At 35.3% G+C, this 21,722-nt stretch overlaps 1 protein-coding gene across 4 annotated transcripts in view; it reads left to right on the forward strand.

The window, feature by feature from the left end:
- The window catches only part of SPOCK3 (SPARC (osteonectin), cwcv and kazal like domains proteoglycan 3), a gene marked incomplete at its 3' end in the record, with an annotated part of 161,759 nt that extends 140,577 nt beyond the window's left edge, over window positions 1-21,182 (forward strand). For 3 of the 4 annotated variants that reach the window (XM_084204345.1, XM_084204346.1, XM_084204343.1), the window contains exons 4-8: window positions 2,490-2,609; window positions 11,980-12,201; window positions 18,653-18,715; window positions 19,861-19,998; window positions 21,013-21,182. In XM_084204345.1, the coding sequence (XP_084060471.1) occupies window positions 2,490-2,609; window positions 11,980-12,201; window positions 18,653-18,715; window positions 19,861-19,998; window positions 21,013-21,182 (713 nt within the window). The remainder of the gene's footprint in view (window positions 1-2,489; window positions 2,610-11,979; window positions 12,202-18,652; window positions 18,716-19,860; window positions 19,999-21,012) is intronic. The other variant, XM_084204344.1, reaches the window with a different exon arrangement.
- Between the last annotated feature and the right edge of the window lie 540 nt (window positions 21,183-21,722).

The raw sequence follows: 21,722 nt of genomic DNA on the forward strand, positions 1-21,722 counted from the left end.
ATTTAAATAATATTTATCATAAAGTTATATTTGGATTAAGTACCTATAAATTTTCTGATACCTTCATTTTTTTGCATAGCCATAGCTGTTAATTTTAGAAGACAATCTCATTGCTTGAAATGACAGCAGACTCCACTAACCTTTGAGCTAGTGACTTTGTATTACCTTGTACTAATTCTCTTAATGGCTACTAAAATTGATTGTAATAGCAGGATTGCCTTGCATTGGCATTATACAAAAACAGAATTACTTCTTGGCAGGCTCCTGAGTGGATTCATGTGTTTTAATATGCATTTTTTGATTACTGTCTAACCTTCTACAACCTTTACTGTCTGTCTTTCACCATTAAAGATTCATCTCCCAGTCTATCAGGTTAAATAATAGTCTGAATAGATCTGAATTACCTCATCTTGACCTATTTTAAATCAGTATGGACAAATTTGCACAATAATTTCACTACTCTGTATCTTTACAAGCTCTTCACTGGCATGAAAAGTTCCTAAACATTTTTTAGTATGTATCAACAAATTAATGCAATTTTTCATCATACAGTATTACCTCGAGCAAGCATGTTTCAATGGCAAGTAGCAGTCTGGTGAATGGATTTTTAGGTCTATCATCTCTGTTACAGAACAGGGAGTTGAACACGAATATGTTTTCTCATTCCTGATTGGCTTGGCCTTGGCCAGCAGTGGATCTGTCCTGGAGCCACCTGACATCACCTCTGCTGGACATGGAGGGAGCTTCTGGCAGCTTCTCAGAGAAGCCACCCCTGTAGCCTCCTGCACCAAAACCTGGCCATACAAACCCAATATACGGCTGTAATGGAAGGAGAAATTGAGGAGCAGAGTGTCCCCAGTTAACAGCTGATTCTTTGTGCTGACCTGTCAGCTGATTGCAAGAGTTGGTACAGGAAGGTGTCATCCCAGCAAACATAGCAATCCCACATGTTTGAATTACAATATGTAGTCTTGGATCAGGAAACCATTTTCGTCTGGTTGTTGTAGTACATTTTTTGGTATGCATGCCTATCATTGGTTTTTTTTTTTCCAGTTCCCTATAAATTATCAGCAAAGAAATAGTTCTGTTACACAATAGAGAAGCACAAATACAACATTTATAAAAACATCAGTCCATAACATATGCAAATGGATGGGTGCATGAATTGTACTTTAGTCTTTCATGGATAGAATCAAAGTATCAAGAGGGACTTCAGTAAAGAATAAATAATCCCATGCTTAGATGCATGCAGTTGTACAGGCATTGATAGTTGTTGACAAAAAGATATGTTTTTATCTTATTCCAAAATACAAATTGGAGTTTCATAGTGTTGTTCTATTTAATGAAGTGCTAAAAAAGTTAAGTCACTGAATGCGTTGGATTTCTGCACAATAAAGGAGAAGTAAGCAAACTGGAGATTTATTTTGAAGAGTGTCACTCTGAAGCTCTGACAACTTAGGTGTGAGCTCTTCAGGTTGTAGCTTATTTGGTTCCTGGCAGACCTGGAAAGTGACCCACTTTAGGAACGATAGCTATTGAGAATGGCAGTGGAAAGTATTTTGTTACCTGAGCAGGGATACATTTTTTGTCTTTTCTGCTCTTGTCATCTTCCAACACTGTTATTTCTTTTGTCTTCCCGAACAAATGGGAAGATGGAGTTCTGGGAGGGATATCTCCTTGCTTCAAGCATGCCCTTTCTTTGTCTTCTCAGTGAATAAGCCTCTTGACTGCACATCTCTCTCTGATACCTACTTCTGTTGGCTTCTGTACAAACTGCCAGTGCTTCACAGCACTTCAGCCACTCTGCTGCTAATCTGCTGCTCTTGGTGCTACAGATGCTCTCTTTGGTCTGGTGTGCTTTTTCTGCCTTTGCTATTCCTGGTGATAGAATCCATCCTTTCCATCACCAGGTGGCTGTAGAGTTGCCTGTACGTGCTCACAGGTTTGGCTTGTAAAACTCCATTCCAAGTATAAACTTCCATCATGTTGTTGAAACGCTTTTGCTGCCAATCCTATTTCCTCTTTTCCTCAGCATAGGAAAGCAGGCTGAGTGTTCATGATTATCTGCCTAAATTTCACCTCTGACCTCTTCTGGTAGGGCTTGGATTAGTACTGCCTTAATTAACATGGAAATTAAAAGACAAAAGGCTCTCATGGGTGTCAGCCTCATCTGCAGTAAGGTGTGAAAATACCTGTGCTACAACTGGTTATAGCAGTTTGCAAAGGAAGTTTTCTTTGGCATCTGTAATTTTATAATTCCTTTATACAGCAGGTATTTATTTCTCAGGCCCTTCATTGGGTTCTGAAGGCAGACCTAAGCAATGCAGCTGAATTAAGTGAATTTTAAAAGCTGTGGAACATATATGTTTGTATTATTATATGGGGTTTGGGTTTTGTGGAGGTTGGAGGATTTTTTTTTGCATAATTTGAAAAGTTCTATTTAGCACCCTGGAGAGAAACATTAAACAACTCTGCATTTTGTTTTTCAGTGTGCAGTGACCTGGAATTCAGGGAAGTTGCAAACAGATTGAGAGACTGGTTTAAGGCACTTCATGAAAGTGGAATTCAGAACAAGAAGACTAGGATTGTGCAGAGGCCTGAAAGAAGCAGTAAGTGATTTCTGCTTGTCTTATTTGATGTTTTCTTTGATCTTTTTCTGTTATTTTGTTTTTCCATTGCTATGACCTGCCATATTCTCGTGTGCTTTAAATAGACATGTGTACAAAACTGTAACTTTGGGCTTTTCTGGAGCTGATTTCCTATTTATGGCTTAGTACTAATACAAAATGTTCACTTCAGACTTTCAATATCATTTGGCAGGACAGTTATCACTCGCAATGCTTTAATTTGTGAATGTCACCAAAGTAAAAGAAATAAAATAAAGGAGCTTAAATTGTGTGTGACCCATCTTGGCTAGATGATGTCACTGTAGGTACTGGTACTGAAAAACAGATGGAAAAGAAGCTTGTAAATAAAAAGGAATTTTTAAGGTTACATTTGAAATTGGAAAAGACTCAGGAGTACTAATGAGATGGAAACAGTAGGGGCATAATTTGTTTTTAACCCCCTCAAATATTTAAATAGATTTTTTTTCTTGTGGAAAGTTGTTACATTTTAAAATGTAATCATCAAAGGGCTTATTTAGAATAGCAGTTGAAGTGTGCATTAATAGTTCCAAAAGTAAAGTCCTACTGTGAGGGGAGGCAAATGGGATTTCATAAGCTTTAAAACTCTAGCTTTTGTTAATAAGAAGGGCAAACTATGCAATCTTCCAGAGTATGTTTCACAGAACCTGGCCATCACTGGGTTCTTACATTATTTATTTTATTTTTAGCTTTTTAAATATTTGAGATTTTTTTTAGCTTTTGTTTGTTTTAATTTGTAACATTACTTTCTTTTTTTTTTCAAGAAATCCAGTGATTTCACTTAATTGGAAATGCCATTTCATTGTGTTGCTTTTTCACACTAAGAAAATGTGAATAATTCTGTAAAACAGAATGAATTAAAAGATGGTTCTGTCTTATCTGGGAACACTTTTCTTAAAATTGAGAAAAAATTTTCTCAGGTACAGTGGTAATACATTAGTGCCAGTTTTTATTGATTTAGAAAAAAATTGCATTTAAACCCATATATTTACAATTTACATTCTGGTGGGTGCCCATAACTGGCATGTGAACCACTTGTCATGCTGTAGTGAAAACAATAGAAATACAAATTTTGCAGTCCTTAAGTAAGAATTTATTGTATAGTGGAAAAAAAATGTATCTAATTATGAAGTTTAGTGCATTGCTCAGTTGAAGATAAACTACTGAAATATTGTGTAAGGTCCTGTTTCTTGCTGAATGCTTACTTTGAAATTTGGGCAATGATAAAGGAGCAACTGTAGTTGTATTATGTCCTGCATAAATAAAAAGTCAGTGTTTCAAGAAGTTTAACTCCGTAATGCAAGAAAGCGAAGTTCATAATTAATATTTTGAATACAGTGAGATGTAGTGCAAACACCAAATCCTCAAAGAGTGAGATTTTCCCTTTGCCTTTTTCCTTAGGCACACAGGTGGTTTTGACAAGACCTACAATCTCTGCTTGAAACAGACATTTGTACCATGATATGTATGTGGATATAATACAGTCATATTTATTATGTCACTGGTTTTTCTGCAAATTTTCACTTTATAATAGCAATCAAAGACTATATTTAGAGTTAAGATCCAAGATTTTAATATGTGAGGCTAAAAATGCAAGAATCTTACAGATTTTTGGACACTCAGTTTTGGAAGCCTTCAAAGTCATAAAGTTCTCTACTTTGGCATTGTACAGAATCTGCACATATTTTAGGAGGTACATGAAATTTAAGGTACAATTTAGATTGCATGCTATTCCACCATTTTTTAGAGAGAGAGAATCAAGTGTTGATTTGGATGGCTAAGAATAGTTTTTGCAAGGCTTTTTCATCAACATGTAAAAGATTACAGTCTCTGTGGAAAATTCTGTTTCCTGTATTACTGACTTTAAGTTACGTGTCAGCATCATTCTGTCATAAATGTTTGACTTAGGTTTTTATCACGGTACCAGAATTTGGAATGTTGAACTAACTATTAATTGATTACTGGTTCTAAACGGGATTGAAGTTTGATTATAGGCTTTGGGATGTTTATTTTCTTTTTATTAAAATAAAACAAATCAAGTTTTACAAAATGGTTACGTGTGAGGCATTCAGTTTGTCCTGTATTTTCTTCTTTCTCTTTTCAAAAAAAGAGATATTCAACAAATGCCTACATTGTTTCACATTTGAACAATAACTGTTCAGTGGGTCATGTTTCAGTACTATGGTCAGTTACTCAAATTGGATATAGCTAATTGTGAAAAAATACTGGGTTTAGATATTAGACATCCTATTTGTGCAGTTAAATCTAAACTGGGTTTAGATATTAAAAATCCTATTTGTGCAGTATTGACTCGATTTTATAAATAGCCAATATTTACATGTAAAAATTTGTAATAATTTGATGGGCTACTGCAGGGAGGCAGTCCATCTGTAGACGGGAAGCAATTGAATGAGTGTATGTTCAGAAGTAGGTTTTTTTCATTTGTAGATTTGGGGATGTACAAATTTTTTTAAAACTTGTTTCACTAGTGCTGTATGTTTTTCCTGTTGTGTAAATTTCTGTACTTCAAAATTTCTCATTTAAGACAGCAAAATACATACTGCATTATATGAGAAATGAACGTGTCTGTTGCTTAGAAGAAAATATTGTGGCACTATGTCCCTGTAAACACATAAAAACTCATGAAATATGACAACCCTTTAAGATGGTAATGTCCTTGCTAATACCATTTAAAAATTCTTAACACTGTTCTTGCAGAGCAAAGTTCTCAAGTAATGTCCCTCCATGTCTGTTTCCAAAGTCCAGGAGGTCCAAGACATCAGGCCTATTGGTGCCTAAGTGTATCAGGGCATCCAGCCATACTGATATTTTAGTATACCAGGGCTGTCCAGTCCCTATTTTGGAGTTGCCTGAAAGCCACAGCTACAAATAATACTTGCAAAGATCTTCTTATCATGTATAATGACTTTACACTTAGCACATGAGACTTGGTGGTCTGTGCAGAATAACAGCTGCAACAGAAAGCCACCTGAATGCAAGTTCCCCTTTCAGAGTCCTATCTAACAGATCCCTAGAGCTGTTCATTATCCTTGGGGAGTTAAAAATCTGTTTTGTGACCCTTCTTCCTAGGCTTTCCTGTATTCTTATCATGAAGTTCCTTCCTCACTGAAAAACCATTCTGCATTCAAAGAATCAGTTTGTGGCATCCTCTCTCATTATCACTTTGTATTTAGGTTTTTTTCATGTTTCAGTCACTCTGGTGGCATTGAGGATGGGGTATATTAAAAGACTTGAGCACAGTCCTTCTGACAAGTCAGATGTGGTGAAAGTTTATAGCGCCTGACAGGTGCTTTTTGGAGTTGCTCTAGTTATTAAATTATCCGCTTTGTTCCCTACAATCATTAGTATACCTAAACAAACCAAACAATAGTGTTCTGCTAGAGCCATCAATATGTTGTTAAAAAGTTAAAAATGTCAGGTGCCTACATTGCTGTGTTTTTACAAGAGTGAGGTAAAAGTGTCTCACTGACACTTTTTTCCAAAGCAGAATGTAACTGAGAGTAGGTTATTTCAAAAAATAATAGGGTATTATTTCCAAAATCTCTTTGGGTCCAGATGTGATCAAATGTAATACATCTGAAAGTATCATTAATATAGATGCTATAGATGCTACATGTACACCTAAATCTTTTCCTCAGGCCATTTATGGTCTAAATAAATGACACAAAGGGGAAAAACATATTTGACCCCCATACTACAATAATACCCCCATTATTTTTCACTTGTGGATCAGAATATGCAGAGTTAAAAAAATCATGTGAGATTTTATATAACTGTTTAAAGTCTATTAGAATATTCATTCTATTTCTATATCAATTTTGTGTGATAAAACACAAAATCAATGCATCATATGCAAAGAACACACAATACCATAGTCCCACAGATATTTCTGCTAACAGGCAGTCTATTTCTGAAGAATACTTGTGCACCTTGTCATGTTAGAAGATGAAAGACCGGAGACCAAAGGTAATAAATAGAGAATCTTCCTATGGTTTGGAAATAATATCGTGATTTGAAGTTAAATACACTAATAGTTTTAAAAATAACCTAAAAATCAATTCTGAAAGAAAATTCATTTTAAGTGGCTTTTCTGGAACTAGGATAGGAAGATATTATTACACTAAATTAACAAAATTACACAAAACAAAACAAACAAAATTATACAAAATTTTGGGAGGAAAAGGGTAATTTTATAAAGAAAAGTAAATAAGCAACTTCAGATTTTTGCTTGAAGATTTTCATTTCATTTTGACTATCCTAAATTCCTTATTGATGAAAAGACAAGCTAATACTATGCCATGATAAATTTTATTACTCTGGTCTTCACTGCCGAAGCATATTTGAATACCCTGAGATACAGACAGAACTCATGAGAACAATAGGGTTTTCCTTACACCCTAGAATAAGGAAGGAACTCCTAGAGCTGGAAAAAACTGTGGTTTTAAGCAGTATTTTTGGTGTCTTCAAAACACTGATGGCTTGAGAATTTGTCTAATTCCTGAGATTATTTCAAAAAATGTTCCATAACAACTCCTAAGTTGAACAGGCTGACAACCTGTATCATAGTTCTAGCTTGCTGGAAAGGAAAAGTTCTTCCAGTGAATTTCTGCATGCGTCAGGTTAGCTCATGCAAAGGCATCCTCAATGCAAGAATCTGGAAGAAGAAATCCAGCCTAGAATTAATTCTGAACAGGAATTTTAATGAATCCATCTCTACTTAAAACTAAGTCTCTAAATGAACCACATCAGGTGTTTCTGACTGAAATTGGTTTTGACTCAATCTTTTGTGCACAATTATCCTTATACACAGTGAAACAGGTGGGTCTTTATTATTTTGTTTTATTTTCCATTATCTGCTTTCTTCTAACAGTCATTCCTGTTAATGAAATGGTAAGTCTGGTGCCCAAATAACAAATTTCATCTGATCCATCAATCTATTAGGAAACTTATAGTTTCTAGGAATAGGATTCATGTTGCTTGCCCCCCGCACCTCCCCCACCAGCACTTCCATATAAAATTCTTTAGAACACTTACTGGAAGAGACTTCAGAATGCAAACTTTTACAGGGACATTGCAGTTGTACTTTATTTCTTTCTCTTGTACCTTTTGTTGTGACATGAGAGTCAGTGTTCCTAGGTTTATATACCTTTGGTACCTTCCCCATGTTCCCCAGGGTTGGGAGTTGCCTTTGGTGATTCTGATGGGTCCCTTCCAACACAGGATATTCTGGGATTCTGAATCCTGCCCTAACCTGGGCTCTCTCGTGCCTGTGTAAGCACAGTGTACAGGAATGTTTTGCAGCCTGAGACAGGGGACAGAGAGTGCCTGAATCTGTCTCCTGGCTCTTGTGGAGCCAGATGAGGCTCACCAAGATCACCACTTTTGTGATCAAGTACAAAAGCATTCACCTCTGCTTAGTCCTCTTTGTTTTAGTCTTTCCTGCTCTGCTCTGTCCTGATTGCATTAGGAAGGGAAACCTTTTCCCAGCTTGTGCACAGTAGGTCTCAGCTGTGAGATGCTGTTCTCTGAAGGTTTTCTACTAACCACAATACTACAGAAATCCATTAAGAAAGAAAACCTTGCATTGCAGCTTGCACACTGAACAGGTAAATTTCATGGTCTAGATGTCAGCCAGGAGTCTGGCAAAGAGCACACGTGTGTTTATTCACATGTGTGATTTGCCAGAGACTTTTATTGCTTCAGACAGCACACTGGTATTGGGGAAAACTGTGCATTTCTTGGCATATTAGATAAAAAATTTCTACATAATGCAATGTGTGAGCCCTGTGAGTGTATGCTGTTCTGATTTCCACATGGTTTCAGAAGCTGTCTTCCTCAATGTACAAGTTACTTATGCACTTAATGAGCAGGCAAATGACAGTTTTGCCTTGGAAAGCAGATAAGAGTTGAAATTCTCCCCAGAGAAATAACCAGAAAGAGGAGCATTTCTGTTAGTTCCTTTTGAGCAAATGTTTTGAATGCCCAGTATGTAAGCCATGGAAGATGGTTATATTTCTTAATAATTTTTCCTTTTGAATTGTTTGGACCAGGAAAAGTTCATGAGCTGGTACTTCATATTTTTTAGAGAGTGTTCAGAAATAGCTGCATAAAAGTTCACTTCATTATGGTATATGGAAATAGATTTTGAGTAAGTGGTTAAAATGAAAGAGAAAAACATCTTTCATAATTTAGTCATCTGAGCAGCAGCTTTTGCACTTCTAGGCATAATGTCCCGATACTTAATCATCAAGAATAAATTACTATCATTCAATTTTACTAATTATTCCTTGGTTTCTACTTATTGCTTTGTGTTACAACTGTGAAAAATGTGTAAAACCATCATTCTAGTTGGTGTTCCAAATGATAATATATGTAGCATGTGATTTGGGCAATAATTTCCTAGGTCTAGGTCACCGGGTGATTTTTTGGTTCTTAGTTCTGTATCAGCTGATGCCTTCACGTGTCAAGCCATGTTAGCAAATATTAAACTCTAGATATGAACTTCAAGGCTTTTCTGACACTTTTACCCAAGTTTATCACCTTCAAGATGTATTATTTCATCAATATTATAATAGAGGAAGCAAGTCATTGTTGAGAGAAAGTACTGATAATTTAAGTTAGGACAGTTCAGTAAAAGTTCCTTTAAAATGAGCCAAGAATTTTACCACAATAATCTTTAAAAGAGTTGATAATGTGTATATAGACCTGAAGTGATGATCTTTTTGTGGTGTAGTAGCTCTGGAAGAGGTGGAGTCCTCCATTTTATATCAAACAAAGCTGCTTCTATCTCTATCAGCACCTGACTGGTTTACCTCTGAAATACTTGAGCCATTTTTATTTATTTTATTTGTTTGAGCAAAACTAAAATTTTACCTAGATTTCAGACATTTCTCTATTGCAGTGTCTGATGGTTGTGGAAGACTTTGGCTTGATGAAACAAGACCAATGAAAACTAAGAAGAAATGTGATTTTTCTCTATTTACAACACTAAAAGTGTATATACTAGACAAGAGGAAGAACAAAAAACTAATAATAACAACAAATATACCTGGACTGAGAATGAGAATACTTCAGAGTTGAAGTCTAAAGAAAGAAACATAAATAACTTTCAAGATAAAACATAATCAGTTTTAGAAATTATTAAATCATACAGTTATTTAGTAGAAAGTTAGACCCCATGATTGACAGTGCTTTTTTCCTCCAGTATCTGGTGCTATTTAGCAGATAGGTTATGAGAGCTTTAATAAATGTAAGCTTTTCTTACATAAAATATTATTGTTTGAAGTAGGTTTATTAATTCTGGTGTTCCAAAATAATATATTTCTATCTTCTAGGGAGCGTATGTCATCAATATCAGAACTCATACTCTATATTTAAATAATCAGCTGTGGTTATGTTGAACTTTGACAGGATATATTGAAAATATTAGAACATAATAACTTTTCTGGTGCTATCCTGTTGGTATCAGTGATGTGTAATAAAATGTTCTGCCTTTTAATTATATTGCTGACTCCAATGCAATTTTTTTAATTTCAAGCTTTGTCCTTAGTTACGAAGCATGTAATAGAGAAGATGCTGGTGGGACATCACTTTTTAAAAATCTAAAAGCTATATAGAAAGAAGTGAGAAAAAAATAGAGGAAGGGAAGCAGAGGATGAGTTCCAGTCTAATGATAGTTAAGGAAATCAAGAAAAAGATAGGCAAAAAATCTTATGCAGTTGTACAATATTGTTCCAACCTTAATTTAGTGGTGCGTACAGATGTTTGAAAGGTTTCTGCTTTTTCTTAGTATAGTCTAATAAATACATAAAACTGTCTTCTAATATCCTACAATACAATTATTTTACAATGTGATCTTTTCCAGCATGAACCATAAATGCTAATTTTAAAATATTTTGTCAGCTGGAAAGTGATGACTCTTTCAATAAACTTAAGCTGGAATCTCCACATGCAGAGGTATTGTCTTTAATTACTTTGACCCACAAAGTTTATCCTTAGATACACCTTTAAAGTGGCTTTTATCTTAAATTCCCTTCTAGTTGGCATCTTACTAATTAAAATCATAGTTGCTCTATTTCTGCCCTGTCTATTAGAGTTGGGTGAGCTGGCCAGAGTGCTAAATTCAGAAAAAAATTGTGAGTGCAATAATAATTTCTCCTGTCATGCAGATACACAAAAGGCAGGATAGGTAGAAGTATGTTTCATGTGGACCTCTTTTGGTAACCAAGGTCATGAGGAGGATCTCTAGGTAAAAGCAGAATTAAGAGAGAATGTGTTAAGAGGCCTTCAGGAACAGAACCTTACAGGTAAATAATATTACACTGAACATTAATCCTTAGAAAAAAATGTTTTAAGTGGAGGAATCTTCCAGATTTTTCCTAATCAGAGACACCTTTTAAATAATTCTGATACCTTTTACAGATGAGGTTACATAAGACATTTATTCTATATCCCTATTCATTCAGTTGGGTCCTGTATCTCACTGCTCTTCATAACTCACAGAAAATAAGTTTTGTCCTGACGTTTTATCAGGGGCTGAAGAGGAAGGCAAAGAGATCTTTGGCTGAATGCTTAGTTATGTTTTTAAATTGTGTTAAACACATTAAAATGTCACAAACAGGGAATGGCATGCTTAAAATTTTTGCCATTTTTTGTCTTCTTTCTATCAAACAAAAAATTATAATTAATGCAACAGATCATCAGGGAACTAGAAAAAGTGAGATCACCCTGATCTCACTTAATCATAGTTAATTTATCATTTCTGGAGAAAGGGATTTTATGTGTTTGTCTGACTTGCACAGGGAGTTTTGATTCTATCAGCTTTCTTTTCCTTTCTGAAATGGTCATTCTCCCATAGAATAGGCATTTCCATATATAGATATATATCTAAAAGGACATCTAATGACTTCTAAATGCAATTACTGGATTAAACCTCTTTAGCAGTATAGAAGCACTTTTCTGATTCCTTATCACTATTTTTTTTCAGGAAATCATTATCTGTCATTTATTACTATACATAATGTGTGTGCTATATATATATAACATCTGACATGAAAACTCAAATTTCTAAATGTTTTGAGGCTGTGACTGTAGGATTGATTTTTTTTTTTAGCAGATTAATTTAGTGGCTTTAAAAGTGAATCTGACATATAATTTCTATGTGCATTTCAATAGCATATACTGTTTATTTATGGTATCTATGTACCACCAGAGCTATTTCCATGATACAGCATTCTTTTGTGGTGGCTGGGATCAGCAGCTGCTCCAGCTTTCCTCCTATATAATTTCTGATTATTTTTGTTTTGTCTCTTAGGATTTGATACCAGCATTTTACCAATTTGCAAAGACTCCCTGGGCTGGATGTTTAACAGGCTTGATACGAACTATGACCTATTGTTGGACCAGTCAGAACTTGGAAGCATTTACCTTGACAAGAACGAGCCGTGCACCAGGGCGTTCTTCAATTCTTGTGACACATACAAAGACAGTTTGATATCTAACAATGAGTGGTGCTACTGCTTCCAAAGACAGCAAGGTAAAAGATGAGATCAACCTGCATATGTATATGTCTGACCTTTTTGTTGGGGTTTGTCTTTTTTTAAACATATTAAGAAGATTACAGTGAATTGCAAGCTCTTAAATGCTGTGTAACGAATTTGTGTTGAGGTTTGTGACATATGTTGAATACCTAAAGTGAAGTAAAGAAACCCTAACAAACAAAATAGCCAAATGACTCAAGCTAAATAGGAAGGCTTGCTAGAAATTCAAGGATTCTACATAAATTGCAACACTGCCACTAATGTTTTTGCAGCTGTATTGTTCCTCATGCCAAAATTTAGTATGTATGTGGAGGGAAAGAGATGAAAATAAAGAACAGTTTACTGAAATTATTTCTTTCCCAGTTTCTTTGCCTACATTATAAAATAAACTTTTTTATTGCTAATGTAGAGTATCTTAATGTTCAGTGAGCCTAATAAAATAGCTGAATGAACATTATGGATAAAGTTATTTCCAGTCATTTAGACCTAAAACCACTTGACTTTTATTGCCTAATTGAATCTCTTGATAATGTCCTGATGTGATTTTGGTTAGACAAATAAACACAACCTCTAGGCATTATTTTCCTGTGGAATATATAACAATTTTAGACATAGATGAAGCATCTTGTAAATTATATATTCAAGCTAGTTGTAATGTATCAAGGAATTCACTCATTGAATAACCCCTGCATTTTCCTTACTAACATGAGGGAGTTTTTCCAAAGGATAAACAGCAACTAGGGTTCAAATTTCTACTGCTGAAAGAGGAGATAAAACTGATTTGGTGGAAAGTTTGCTAAGCTAATTCAGCCCTTTTGAAAGTTTTAGTATCAGCTTTTAATTCTCACTTGTACCCTTAAAAATCTCATGATAAATTCACATTAGCATTCAACATTTATGGTTTCATTCTGATTTCTGTAGAAATAAAGGTTTTTATCATGCTACATCTGCCAGTTGTAAATCTAAGTAAAAATAAAGCTGTACTTCTGTAGATAAATACTAAATAGCAGATATAAATACTAAATAGCAGATATCTTGTTTTTGGTAACTTTCTTATTAAAAGATTAACATTTAAACCTGCAAAACACCTTGTTTGTTTATAGTAGAACAATAACTTTTGTGTGATTTTTTATAAGCATGTATGTACTGCTACCAACACTAGTAAATTAACAATAACCCATCCCAGAAGTAATGTAGCTCTTAAAGAACATAACATATTGTTCATCTGTCTATAAAATAAAAACAAAAAAAACCAACCACCAAAATTTCAGCTTAATATACAAGTACCCTTAGTTTTTGTAGGGCAGTATAATCCTTTCCTATTGCCAGAGAAGTAGGGAAAATTATGTGGCCTACTATGGTCCAAGTTTTTCCCACCAATTTCATATAATGGCAAAACCAAAGCATTAAGAAAACCATTCCATAAATCAGTTTCAAGTAGTTTTGCATTTTCTTATGTAAGAAACATATTTTGTGGGTAATATTTGCTTGGTGTGCTGTTAGAACCTGAGGATGGTATTGTAAAGGCTGGTCTAAACACTAAGGAATTTTATTAATGGTACCCCAACAGATCCATCTTTCAATGACACATTCTACACAATACAGAACTCAACATTATCAAGCTTTTCTTCCCCTTTTTACCAATTTCCTCACTGTCTTGATATTGGTGTTGAGATGAGGTGCTGATTTCAAACAGATTAGGTAGTCTTTGATACCACAGTGTATTTGAGTATGTTGAGTAAAAAATCTGTCTGCTAAACATTGTATATGAAGAAAAATCTGAGTTTCAGCAACCCTTGCACATTAAACATGCACTTCATCCTTCAAAATTAACGTCATCAAAATCTGTATTCTCCATTTTTTGCTGTAAGAAGAAAAAAAATCTTATAGTCTTCTTTTGTCATCTCTTATTATTAACTGTTGCACAACTGTCTGAGCCCTACTTCCCTAGTGTATTAGTGACCCATTGAATTCTCTAATTGGCACTGTTATGCTGAAACGTGGAGTATGTTCCTGTCTGGTTGTGTTTTACTTGATGGAATGATCTAAATAAGGCCTTTAACTAAGCTTTTGCTATTAATAGCAAGGAGATGGAAAAGCCGAGAAATTCACCAGCTTCTTTCTCATGTTTATTAAAATAAGTTGATATTCACAGAATGCTTCAAGCCATGTAGAGCAGTTCTCTGTATTAATTGAGATTAGTGCTTTCTGGGCAGATCAGTGGTTTTACAGTACTCTTCTTGATTAAGGTTGTTCTAAAGGGAATACAAAATTTAGTCAATCATATGTATCATCCTGGGATAGCAATTTCATTGTGCTTTTTAGAAGTACATAGTGTTAGCTTGAGGTGTTACCTGAGAAGCCCTCGTGGTCTTGATCTTAGTTTTACCATGCAAGACTGTCAGCATTAGACAAGTACTCGAAACTCTTCTTCATTCTTTCTTTCTGCTTGATTACCCTACACTAGACCTATTACTGAACATTGCTAACAACTTCTAGTCAATACAGGCAACTTTTTTATGAATCCTGAGGTCAGATCTTTCTTGTGGAGAAGATGATCTTCCTGTAGTAGTTGTCTCACCTTGACTAATGGCTAAAAGGTACAGTCCAGTGATGCTTATTGCATTTTTCTTGCCCTTACTCTGCCTTAGATGTAGTTTAGTACTCCTGAGGTATATCCAAGGTATTAAAATGCATTTCTGCAATACATCAAAATCTGCACTGTGCCAGTGCACTTTGCAAGCCTTTCTGAATGCTTTGGCCACTATGGCTCTCTAGTTTTAACAATCCATGCAAGTGTTTCAGCACTCATCTTGAGAACTTGCTTCCTTAGTTGTTCAATGCTAACGTGACACTTCAGTGCTTACTTAAATGCTGAAATGCTGAGGCCTTTGCAACATTGGCCTTTTTATAGGCTGAATGTTTTTCTGCCAATAATTGATTGATTGCTGCAGCCTTGTTTTGTGGCATCACTGATTCAGAGTAGGAGAGTAGCCAATTTTCCTGAGAGTTTTAATGCTTAGCAGCAAAGTATTTCTTTACTACGGGCCTCTTCATGGGTCTATTAGTCCAGCACTTCTCTAGATGCATCTTTCTGTCTGTCATATCTGGAAGATACCTTCATCACTTTAAAAACAGTCCCTCTTATAGAAGAATGATAATTGTCATGATTTGTATTAGCCAATCTTAAGATTGCAAGGACTTCAAATATATTTATAGATAGTTACAAATGAAGATGTAAAATGCTTTTATCAAGATAAATGATGATCATAATTGAGATTCCCTGGCAGACTTCCTGAACTGTTGTATTGATGTTTGAGATCCCTGAAATACAAACCTTGGATATCCAACAATTATAATGCTTGATGCCAAGTACAGGCAAGATGTCACTGCAGCTTTATCTGCAGTAGACCACAATCCAGAATTTAGGGGCTCTGCCAAATATTATCTACTTGATTGGTGAAAAATCACTGTTTTGTTCTTGAGTAAGAAGGAGAACCTCTGAACGTTGGAGGCTCACTGTGTGAGTAATAGCTGTTTAAAACCTCTCTGTTAAAAATAATTGTCAAACCCACCAGTTTGACTCCAGTTGATCTGTCAATGTGCTATTTTGGTAAATCAAAGCTTAATTGTGCTAGCCTTGAAGACTTCTTGACATGACTGGATATTGGTGTCTCAAGGGCCGGCGTTAGTAGCGTTGGATACTCTGCTGTGCAGCAGGGCTCTGAGCACTGACAAACTGTGAATGGCTGGTGTTGTGTTCATGATTCACTCCTGGCCATGCACTGGGATTATCAGAAGGACAGTTCCTGCCACACCTGTGAAAGTAGATTAGGGATGAAGATGATTAGATACCTTATTTGTATTCAGATTTTCAGACAGACTGATGTCAGATTCATTGCTATTTCAACAGAAACTGCAACCCTGATTTTTTGTAAAAGATTTTTTTCTCCTCCCTGAAAAAAACTCTTTGGCTCAAGGAGTTGTCTAGTGATTGCTTTTTTATAAAAATAATTTCAGAAATCTAAAAAAAAAGCTTTACAAACTTAGGAGCTAACCTACAAATAAAGAGGGAGGCATTATGATTTGGGAAGAGAGGAAAAAGAATGTGCTGTGAGCCAAAAGGGATTGATTGAACTTCTAGCCTGCCATTCTCTTTGACAGTTTTAAGCACCAGAGTGATTTAGTATTGTTAAGAGTTTTTGCTGCTTTTGCACTAAGAATCAAAGCTTAAGTTTGAATCTTGAAAACTTAAGTTCTGAGAAGAGTGTTTTGGGTAAGTAACTCCCTCGTGTTGCCTTATTACCTCTTGGTTAATGGTATTCCTTTTTGTAATTATGCCACCAAAGATTTATAGCTATAAAAGAAGATTTTTTTTTTCTTTAGGCATCATCCATAATTTTTACATTTCCACAAGTTAGTGCTCATATGTGCATATCTATGTTCCTAATTTAGGATTATTTTTCATGGAAAAAAATGCATGTACTCTTCCTATTTAAATACTACTTCTTCATCGGCATATTTCCCATCTCTTTTGTAGGAGAGGAGACAATAGAATAGAAACAATCTGTGACATTACCCAACCATTAACCTTACCCTGCCAAATCCACCCTGTTCCGAGATCCTTAAAACCCATAATGTTTGTATGATAAATTACTGTCATGTATTAGATTAGTGGTAGTACAAAATACCTTTAGTTTAAGAAATAATTGGTCCTCTGAATGTTGTAGCATTAAGAGTTTAAATCATCAAATATTGGGAATGACAGAAACCTTAGTTTTGAAAGATAATGAAATAGTGAGCATGATCATTCTCAAAGTACTTCCTACAATGCAAAAAGTAAAACGTCATGTAGCCTCAAAAAAGTAGTTAAAGACTGAATTATTAAAATCCAATACCCATCCAGTGATGTCAAATCTCAGTGATTTTTCAAGAGCAAACAGAGAAATTGGTTCGTTGTCTGGAAAGACAACTCCTAAAACTTCTTCTGGCATTAAGACTTCTGTTGACTGTGTTTTGAAAGTGGAGCCTACTCTTAAGGCCTTCACTCTAAAAAGAATCATTATACATTTAGTGTGGAAAGCCAGGCCCACCAGAGTTGAGGCCACTGGAAACATTTATGAGCTTCTTTAAACGCATATGTAAATGTTATTTAAAATGTACAACCAAGAGAAATGAACAGCCTTCTGCCAGTAAGGGATTATTATTGTATGTTAGTTTTTATTTACATTCTTAGATAATAGCAAAGGTATGTTGAATAACTAGATTGTGCCAGCCAGAGGCTCTGTGTTCACCAGAACTGTATTTTTTATCCCCACTTCATCAGGCCTTTGTCACCAGAGTGCCCTACATAGTAACTGAGTTCTGGTCTTACATGTGCTTTGCATCAATGGGCTGGGCCAGTCTTACTCATCTTTAAACCAGCTCAGAGCACCTTTTTCTATTTGCATGGAGAAAAAGGGATCCTTGAGTTAAGTACATGGCCAAAATGTATTATAAGTTATCAGAGTCTGCTAAAATGGAAAATGCATTTAATATTCATGGAATGTAAGATTTTGTCTGGGAATGGTGCAAGCTAAAGATACCTGTGAGTAAACTCAGTAATTCTATTGCTGGGTCAGAATGAGAAATGCCCTGGTGCTAATAATGGTCTGATATGGTATGCTGTGCCAGTGTTCAGAGATTAATTAATGCTTTCCTGTCTTTGATTCTTTCATTTACTGAACAGTGATGTAAACACATTCACACCTTATTTTCTTCCCATTCATGGCGCATACTGCAACTTTTTTTATGAACAGTAAAAAATTAAATTATTCAGAAGTAGAATGAGCTGTAGCTGAATAATGGAAAACTGAATTTTAATGCATATTCTGCTTCTTAGAGCAGAAGTCTGGCCTCCATTTTTAAGTTAGTTTGCTGCACATGGGGCTTTGTACCTATGGGATCCAGTCTTAAATTGTTACCAAAGAATCACTGAATCTTGCAGACTTCAGTGAAGAAAAAGATCTTATTTTCTTAGTGTAGTATGTGAAATGCAAAATTGGAACATCAATTCTAAAAAGGACAAAGGGGAGGAAAGTAAAAGATCTGCCTGTTTTTATCTAATACATGAGGCAAGCTTCACAGTTGCAGAGATTTTTATAGACCAGTAAAGTAGGGTGTGATAAAGTGACTATTTTGGTCTAGCATTCCTTGATCCTCCAGACTAGTGACTAGATGCTCACTTGGAGATGAGTTAACTATGTGTTCTGCACAAATCCATGGTGGTGTGCAGATTCATAATCCTGAAGCTGTAGCAAGCTGTGGTAATTCTTTTATTTCAGATGTGTGTGTTTCATAAGATCAGTAGTTAGAGTGACCTTACAACATAGCAAACTGTGAAAATATCATCATGTGCTTTCTGTCCTAGATAATGTGTAACCTCTAACATTTTTTATGCCCTTTTAGACCCACCTTGCCAGACAGAACTCAGCAACATTCAGAAGCAGCAAGGAGGAAAGAAGCTCCTAGGTGAGCCATAGATCATTCTTTTGAAGGTTTTATTACTTACATAAATAACCCTAGTTAAACAGCAACACAAAATCAATATTAATCCAATAAAGATAGACCATAGTAAATCTCAGCAGCAAAATTTATGAAATTTTTGAAAGCTATTAAACTTGGTTTTATTACATTACCTACCAAAAGCTCTTACTTCTGTTTTATTACCCTGATAGAAGGTACATTTTTACAGTACAGAGGGGACAGCATAAGGTCCTCCTAAAGTAATATTTCTGCTGATCCTTTAACTGTTATATTCTGTAAGTAATTGAAATCTTTGTTGTGAATCAGTTTATACTGCATCAATGTTTCTGAAGTGTAAAGTCTTCATTTACCACTAGCCACTGTGTGAAAGCTGTGTAAAATAAAAGGCTTGGCCTGAAGCAATCAAAACTTTATTTCTCATAAGGATGATTTCTAACAAGAACTATGCACTTCAAATGCTTTCACATTAATATTTTGTTCATTGTGGTCTCCACTTGGTCCAAGTCATAAACAGTGGATTATTCAGCTGTAGGCCAGTCACTGCCTCACAAAATAAGCCCCTCTTGTACATATAAATGCAAATTTAGTATTAATTTTTTTACATTTTTTTCTATGGTGTTTTGCTACATTTGTCATCTGTGGTGGAATAATTAAATATTAGTGTGTGGTGGTTTGTAAAATACATATTAAACACAAATAACTCCTTGTAGTAGATAGTTTGTTAGTCAGGAAGTCTGGCCCTTACCATTCAAACTTGTTTGTACTCCACAGATGATAGAACTTCCCAGTCAGGAGTGGGTCCTACATTTGAGCCTTTTCACCAGAATACAGTGAAAATTCAGGGAGTAAGAAATTTGTATCACATGATCAACAAAAAAACTGAAGGAAAATTGCTCACTTTATCTCTTGAAACCAGTCCAAGACTGATATGTGATATTTTCCCTCCCACATTTGATCCGTTCAGTCCCTTTGAGTCAGCTGAATTTAGTACTGCTAAAGCAGTCAGTGTGGAGTCTGAAATGATGAAACAGGAAAAGGCAGTTGCTTTCCGCTATAATTGTGACATTGCCCAAGACACGGATTTTAACATACTTCTTCAACACTTCTATCTATATCTATCCGTTTTTCAGGGCAGTACATCCCCTTCTGTGATGAGGATGGGTATTACAAGCCAAGCCAGTGCCATGGAAGCCTAGGGCAGTGCTGGTGTGTGGACAGATATGGCAATGAGGTGTCAGGATCCAGGACAAACGGCGCAGCGGAATGCGGTAAGTTAAGAACCTTCTGTGGTGTTTGGTTGAGAGGTGCTATTCCCTTTGATTGCCAGCCAGGGTAGATTTCTTCAGTAAGAAGCGTGGGACCCAACTACATGGATTTTGATACAAAACCCAAAAAATTATAATTTGTTATCGTTGTTGCATTTTTTTTTTGGAACTCCTGTCACTGCGTCAACTATTAATAGACCCCTTACACATGCTTGGCATAGTGTGTGTAAACCCAGGAAAAATTAATTTTCTAGAGCAGCATTAGATAAATCCCATAATATTTCATGAAATTCCTTTGGGTAATCAGCATGCGAGTGAATTCGATTTGACTTTTTTTTTTCAGTTTATATTTGAGGAAATTGCCAAAGGTTTTTAGCACACTAAATCTTCCCTTATTTTTCCCTTCCCTACAGCATTGTGCAGCTTCTTCCAAGAATTCCCATATCACCTTTATTTGATGTCCCAGATATAAAAGATGAAAAAAAAAAAGTATTTTTCCTCTTTCTTTTAAAAAGAAGTCATTTATGGCTCCTTTTCACTTCTTCTCCAACAAAAGAGCATAGCCTGAAGCAGAGAGTAAATTGTACACAGTATTTGGGGTACAAGCTCAGGCCTATTGTCCAGCTGATCCAGGATCATTTCTAGATAAATGGAGAGTTTGGTATAGTTCAAGATGATACGTAAGAAGTGAACAATAGTCAGGGTATATTATCAGTAGTCCTTATTGCCATCTGTAAGTTGGACTTAATTTTTTTTAAATGTTCCTAGCACTCATTATAGTTCTACAAATCCATAACATTTGTCTCCTTTTGTTAACGCTGAGAAATTAATTCAATATTGAGGTGGATTTTTTATGACAAAACAATCTTCATATTATTTATATTTTATTTTTATGTAACACTCTGTAGTTGTCCTGAAAGTAAATATTCTGGTGTGCCTTTGTATGATTATGTAAAATATGCTATAAATATATAGTGTATCTTGTGAGTCTTTTCTATAACTGTCATACCTTTTTAGCTATCGATTTAGAGACTTCAGGTGATTTTGCCTCTGGTGATTTCCGTGAATGGGCAGACGATGAAGAGGATGAAGATGAAATAATGAACGACGAAGATGAAATTGAAGATGATGATGAAGATGAAGGGGATGATGACGATGATGATGATGATCATGAAGGATATATTTGATAATATTAGGAGGTCCCTATGTTGTACCTTTCTAAATTTCACAAGATGATATTTCATAAAATCCCTTTGCTCTCCAAGAACAAAAGGGTTCTAACAAATATGTATATTTTGTATGATTATTTCAAACATTGCAGCTGGAGTCATAGACTTTTTTTTGTTTAAATAAGAATAATTATATCATGTGCTTTTGAGTTTTTAAATTCCATTGCGCTGAAGAAAACACATTGGAATTCTAGCCTGAAGAAACAAATGTTATGTGCTACTGAAAATATATATATGTGCAAAACACACTAGAAAGTCAACCAGTCTCTTCAAAATTCTGCTGAAAAAATATTTGCCCTTACTTGGAACTGTGCATGTCCTCCTCAGAATGCATACTGTGACTTACCTTCAGTTCCGTCAGTGTTTTAGGCCCTGCAACTGTCCATTTAATGAATCGGAAATGTATTGCAGTATTGCAGTAGAAAAACATGGGTGCACAAGTAGCATCTCAACCAGCCTTTAATTAACCAAAGGTATGGAGAAAAATCAGGAGGGAAA

The sequence above is a fragment of the Fringilla coelebs genome, assembly GCF_963513975.1.
Source record: "Fringilla coelebs genome assembly, chromosome: 4".
NCBI classification, from domain to species: domain Eukaryota; kingdom Metazoa; phylum Chordata; class Aves; order Passeriformes; family Fringillidae; genus Fringilla; species Fringilla coelebs.